This window comes from Camelina sativa, chromosome 9, assembly GCF_000633955.1.
Source record: "Camelina sativa cultivar DH55 chromosome 9, Cs, whole genome shotgun sequence".
NCBI classification, from domain to species: domain Eukaryota; kingdom Viridiplantae; phylum Streptophyta; class Magnoliopsida; order Brassicales; family Brassicaceae; genus Camelina; species Camelina sativa.
Window position 1 is genome coordinate 27335925 of NC_025693.1, and position 6063 is coordinate 27341987.

Genomic DNA, 6063 nt, shown 5'->3' on the forward strand with positions numbered 1-6063 from the left:
ATGTGCATTCGTAGATCACATGAAGATTTCATGAAAATACATCTATTTCATGATTTTTTCGCAGATACATGATGAAGCAAGAAAGTTCTCGTATCAAACTGGAGTGAAAGTTGTCGTTGCTTACGGAGGAACACCTGTCAACCAACAGGTTTCTGTTATTGTTTGATAACTGCTTCATTTTCCACGTCTCATAGACTTTGTAGTTGTGTGTGTGAGAGAGAGATAGAGAGAGATTACTTTTGCTTTTCCAGGCTGTAATTATACTAAAATTTACCAGTGCGCCTTGTTAAATTTTGGTCTGAAAGTTTCTTTAGCTCTTAGTTTGGTTGATGACATGTCCTGGCTGTTCTTTGCTCTGTAACATACTATTACTCCTCCTGCTTATGTGGGTATATAATAATTAACTATTGTGTCCTTACAATGAAAAGCTGCAGAAATCAACTACATTTCATGATAGTAAATCTAGTGCTCTTGCTAATTTGTTCTTGTTTTGCTGTTGTACAGATTAGGGAGCTTGAAAGAGGGGTTGATATTCTTGTTGCAACTCCTGGGAGATTAAATGATTTGCTGGAGAGAGGTAGAGTCTCATTACAGATGGTAAGATTTTTGGCGCTTGATGAGGCGGACAGAATGCTGGACATGGGTTTTGAACCACAAATCAGGAAGATCGTTCAGCAGATGGACATGCCTCCTCCTGGTGTCCGGCAGACAATGTTGTTCAGTGCTACATTTCCTAGGGAAATACAGGTTTGTGGAACTCTTTCACATGCCATTTTCTATGTTTTCTCCTTACAGGAGGAGATTCAGCTAGCTCTGTCGTCAGTCTCTCTTGCTCTTTTAGTGTCTTCATTGATAGGGCACTGCTTTATTTGGGTCTTTTGGGTCTCCAGTACACTTGTTCTGAGAATAACTTTCTTTTTATTAACTTGGATAAAAGTGACTGAGCTCTTATCCTTAACTTGTGTAAACGATCCGATATTTGCATGGAGTAAGGAAGGATATATCAGTTCTTATGCTAGTGATATGAAAGAACAAGATAGTGTTTTTATCTGATTTCTGTAGTTCCGTGAATGTTGCCTAAAACGGTAGAAAAGAGTGAGATTTGGTAGGTCTGGGAAATGAAAAGGATGTCCGGTACAGAATCTTGTTTCTTTTTATTATTGGAGGTTTCCTTTCGTTGTCTTACTAATTTTTACTGTTTAAGTTGGGGCTTCCAAAAGTTTGGCTCTTAGAAATTTGTGTTTCCATATTTACTTAGTTTTCATTTTATTTTTGTGTGCAGAGACTTGCATCTGATTTTCTTTCAAACTACATATTTCTGGCTGTTGGAAGAGTGGGTTCAAGTACGGACTTAATTGTCCAAAGAGTAGAGTTCGTCCATGATTCTGACAAAAGAAGCCATCTAATGGACCTTCTTCATGCCCAGAGGGAGAATGGTAACCAAGGAAAGGTAATCCAAATCAACATGATTGATTTATTGGTTGAATGTGAACATAGTTAGTACTAGTGCTCCTTTTGGTCTCAAGGTTCTGTATCATTGTCTCTTTGTTCTATATGTTGTATTGTAGTTCAAGAGCACCTTGACGATCCTGTTTATTTTATTCTGCAGCAAGCTTTGACGCTAGTTTTTGTGGAGACAAAGAAGGGAGCGGACGCTTTGGAGAATTGGTTGTGCATCAATGGTTTCCCAGCAACGACCATTCACGGTGATAGGTCACAACAGGTTAGTGAGTCGTTGATATAAAAAAAGAGAATATTGTAGAGTATAGTTCAGTGCAACCAAACCTAAAACCGTATTGTGTTTTAATGCGTACAAGGAAAGAGAAGTGGCACTGAGATCATTCAAGACTGGACGGACACCTATTTTGGTTGCAACTGATGTGGCAGCACGTGGTCTTGACATTCCGCACGTGGCTCATGTAGTGAATTTTGATCTACCAAACGACATCGATGACTATGTCCACCGTATCGGACGAACAGGACGTGCAGGCAATTCAGGACTAGCAACTGCTTTCTTCAATGACAACAACACATCAATGGCCAAGCCACTGGCTGAGCTAATGCAAGAAGCAAACCAGGAGGTCCCTGACTGGCTAACTCGATACGCATCTCGTGCTTCATTCGGAGGTGGTAAGAACCGGCGGTCTGGTGGACGCTTTGGTGGCCGCGACTTCAGGAGAGAATCTTTTAACCGAGGCGGTGGTGGTGGTGCTGACTACTATGGTGGTGGGGGTGGGTATGGAGGCGTTCCTGGTGGCGGCTATGGAGCAATGCCTGGTGGCTATGGAAACGTACCAGGTGGTGGATATGGAACTGTTCCCGGTGGTTATGCACCTTATGGTAGAGGCGGGGGTGCTTACTATGGTGGAGGATATGGAACCGTTCCTAGCCAAGGGTATGGTCCTGGAGTGGCTAGTGCATGGGACTAAGCTTTAACTTCAATTCTTCAAGAACCGATTATGTTCTCTCTTACTTATCTCTATTGTTTATTATTAGGGGGCAGCCACCGATGTGTATGTTTGCTCTTTAAATGGTTATGTAGACACGAATCGTCTCTTTGTTCACTGTGAAAAAGAAAACTCCTAGTCCACTATTATTTTCATGAGTTTTAGTCATTCAAAAACCGTAAAAAAAAAAAAAAAAAACCAAAATTAATCTACTACACCCGTACTCTTACTAAAATGCAAGGAAACGAAAAAGCAAAAGAAACGGTTTTACTAAATTGAGGATCAAAATGAGAAAATAAAGGAAGGTGAGACAAAGCCACACAGAGGTCATAATAAAGAATGACCAACTTCAGAAAGTGATTTGCCTTACTCAGAACCACTTTTGATCTTTGTGTCATCTCTCTATCACAGATTTGGTAAAAGGTTTTGTCTAAACAGTTGATGTCATAATCTGATAAGAACCAAAAAAAAAAACCTATCTGTAAGCAAATGGTGGTGGGTGGTGGGTGGTGAAGGCGGTTAGCGTCTGGTCCTAGGCTTGCATCGAAATTCAGCTAAGAGTGCAATGTGATTAGAAGACCATTCTGGGGAAGGAAGAGCTGTGTCCTTTCTTAATCCATCTTCATCCAGTAATTCCAATAGAGATTCCACCGTTAATGTATCCGCTGAAACCAAAAAAGACTCTTCCTGTTAAGTTAACTTGTTTTTTTCTGATGTAGTTTCAAAAAAGGACAAAGGAATTAAAAATGGTGAAACCTGTGTAGAATATATAGTCATGAGTGCCAATGAAGTCCCTTGTAAAACTGGTAAACAAAGGCTCATTTGTATTAAGATCCATTCTCCTTCTGTGTTGTTCCAATCCAGGACTCATTCCCGGTCTCACAAGCGATAGCGATGAGTACGCGCTCACCTGAACCAATTCACTTGTCAAATATCCAAAAGATAGAGAGTCTAAAAGGGTATAAATCTACTTAATCGAAGAAAAGAAATGTTACCAGAGGCAATTGATGAGTCAATTTAGTGTGGGGACGCAGGATATTAAGGGGATCTACTACCAGATCTTGGTGCATTGGATCGACCTTTCCCAGTACAAGAAGTGTATGAGGAGCACTGTAATACAAAATTCCAAAAATCAAAGCTTTAGCTTTCTAAATCACTAATCGTAAGAGAATTCTGCATTTCATATATCATGTCAGAAGAATTTATGAATCAACAAACCTCCCCGGAAGCGTATTGAAGTCTCCACACACAAGCATGGGAATATCAGCACTAGCAGCTATTTTCTCCAGTCCCTTCAATAAGGTATGGACCTAAACTCAAAAGAGTAAAACAAAACTTGAGGTGAATACTAATTCTTTCAAGTTCATTGAAAGTTGAGTTATTTGGGATATAGAAGTGCACAAACCTGCCAGAGCTTCACATCCTTCAGATCTTGTTGAACACTTACATGTGTGTTTGCCTAAAATCCAGCAAGTTACCACAACAACAACAAAAAGAAATTAGTTGGCTTTCACTAAAAGAGCATGAACAGAAACTAACAGTTCTCATGAGGAGAGTCTATTAAATGGGAAGCAAAAAGGAAACTGTACCACACAAATAAGCTGGCGCTTTCCAGAAGGATCAGTAGGTTGATTACCAAACTTGGCTTCAAGAACAACTATCAATGCAATGTTATCCTATAACAATCATTGGAATAAGTTTTGTAAACAATAACTCTCTGATAACTAGCTGCGGCCAGAGAAAATTGTATAGCATGTCAAAATACCTTAACAAGTCGGTTTAATGCAGTTCTCTTCTGCGCCTGAGGGATTATAGCGTCAGTCAAAGACTGAGCAGCCTTATTGAATTCAACCTGGATTTACAGTCCATGAATTAGTATAGAGATCTACATAAATGGATCGAGTAAACGTAAAGTAAAACCAATACAAACATCATATTTCTTGACATGCGAAAATCTATCCCGTCGGAAAAATGTTGCACAGCCGTCAATGGTATTTGTACTTCCGCTGAGAACCTAACAACAACAAATTTATGGTTAAGAGATTACAAATTATAAATCACTTAAGGAAGGAGTGCATGGAATCAATGAGCCAACCTCATTAGTCTTCCTCTTGTAGAGAGCTTGATAGCCATGCTTATCCAACTCAGGAGCAAAAATATCAAGGAAATGATCACTTTGTACCTACCACATAACGAAATAAGAACACATTAGAAGTAGATTTTTAAGGACTAAAATGCTTAAATCTTTACCAAGAAAGATTAGAACACATACTTCTTGCAGGCAAACTACATCGGCTCGATACCCAACAATCTCCCTTAACAAATTCTGTCTGCGGTATGGCCAAGAAAGAGCCCAAGGAGGACAGTAACTGTACTGGTCGCTACTTGCAGAAGTATCAGACAAAATGTTATATGAAAGAACAGTAAATGATCCTGCAGACTGAATCCGACCATCTTGATCTATATGACCCATTACATCAGCTCCGTTAACAGGGATTAGCTTACGGGGACTTGGAGAAGGAGCAGGAATAACTCGTGAAGTCAAAATGGTACTAGGATGTCCCACAGACTGTTTAGTCTCAGCATTAGCCACAACACACTCGAACTTCAAAACGTAGCCAATATCATCAGCTGTTGGAGTGTACGTTTTGTAACCCCCGACCTCAATGAACGTCTCTCCTCCATTTTTCTGAGTAATATTAGAAGGATAAAACGGAGCTGGACCATTGTTGGCAATATTAAGATTTGACATAGACCCAGATAAAGTCCCGGCGAGAGCCCCAGCACCTGCACTGTTATACCGGAGCAACTCATCTTCCTCGTTTCCGTTTTCAGCAGTAGCTCGCTCGTGCAAAGTCCTGTGATGCTGCCAGGCATCGGTAAAGCATTTAGGGGAACAGTGATAGCTTTTAGCAACAAGGCCTTTACGCTTAGAACAGAAAACACATTGTAAAGTGGCTTGTTCCGTTGGATGCACACTGCAAATAGTTACTTTCTTATCGCTCTGTACACGGTACCTACACAACAACAACAAAATCCAAAGGAATGAATCTACAACAAGATCAGAACTTTTTCAACGACCTAAATCAGAAGTCTCTGAATTTCAGATCAAAATTCAATCTTTGATAAACCCCAAATCGCAAAATAGAGAATCGAAGCAGAGAAATGAAAGACAAACCATCGGTATCTTAAGAAGTAGCCTTCAAGAGGAGAGGATTCAGGGATATCGTCAGTGGCGTTGTTCTTATCGGGGCGACGAACGAGAACGTAAGGAGTCAATTCACAGCCCACAATGGGAATTTCAGAAGGTAGATGCACTCGGATCACGCTCAGCATTGCTTTTCAATAACACCTGGGTTTTGATTGTGTTATCCCACACACACACACACACACACACAAAACTAAACGAAGCAGCGCACAGCAGAGAGATTTAAAATTCGAACGAGCAAGACCTTTGATTAAAACTAATGACGAAGTGGAGCGTACGATTGGCTGATCCACCATTTATTTTGACCCAAAAACCCGTCCAATCTCTAGAAACCCTAGATATCTCAAAATGGTCTTCTTCTCAAAAAAAAAAAAAAAAAAAAAAAAAAAAAAAAAAAAAAAAAAAAAA

At 40.0% G+C, this 6063-nt stretch overlaps 2 protein-coding genes across 4 annotated transcripts in view; one reads left to right on the plus strand and one right to left on the minus strand.

Annotated features, from left to right (window-relative positions):
• The window catches only part of LOC104715781 (DEAD-box ATP-dependent RNA helicase 11-like), a 23474-nt gene extending 20872 nt beyond the window's left edge, over nucleotides 1–2602 (plus strand). Inside the window, exons 3-7 of one of the 3 annotated variants that reach the window (XM_019229392.1) lie at nucleotides 65–148; nucleotides 505–747; nucleotides 1283–1450; nucleotides 1610–1723; nucleotides 1818–2602. In XM_019229392.1, the coding sequence (XP_019084937.1) occupies nucleotides 65–148; nucleotides 505–747; nucleotides 1283–1450; nucleotides 1610–1723; nucleotides 1818–2429 (1221 nt within the window). In that variant the 3' untranslated portion in view covers nucleotides 2430–2602. The remainder of the gene's footprint in view (nucleotides 1–64; nucleotides 149–504; nucleotides 748–1282; nucleotides 1451–1609; nucleotides 1724–1817) is intronic. The other 2 variants (XM_019229391.1, XM_019229393.1) reach the window with 2 other exon arrangements.
• On the minus strand, nucleotides 2697–6057 carry LOC104712538 (carbon catabolite repressor protein 4 homolog 2-like). Its single transcript, XM_010429460.2, has 11 exons — nucleotides 5626–6057; nucleotides 4720–5464; nucleotides 4543–4629; nucleotides 4378–4461; nucleotides 4213–4299; nucleotides 4037–4123; nucleotides 3853–3906; nucleotides 3666–3757; nucleotides 3443–3557; nucleotides 3204–3357; nucleotides 2697–3112 (listed from the first exon to the last, which is right to left on the minus strand). The coding sequence occupies exons 1-11, from the start codon at nucleotides 5781–5783 to the stop codon at nucleotides 2967–2969; spliced, it is 1809 nt and encodes a 602-aa protein (XP_010427762.1). The 5' UTR covers nucleotides 5784–6057; the 3' UTR covers nucleotides 2697–2966.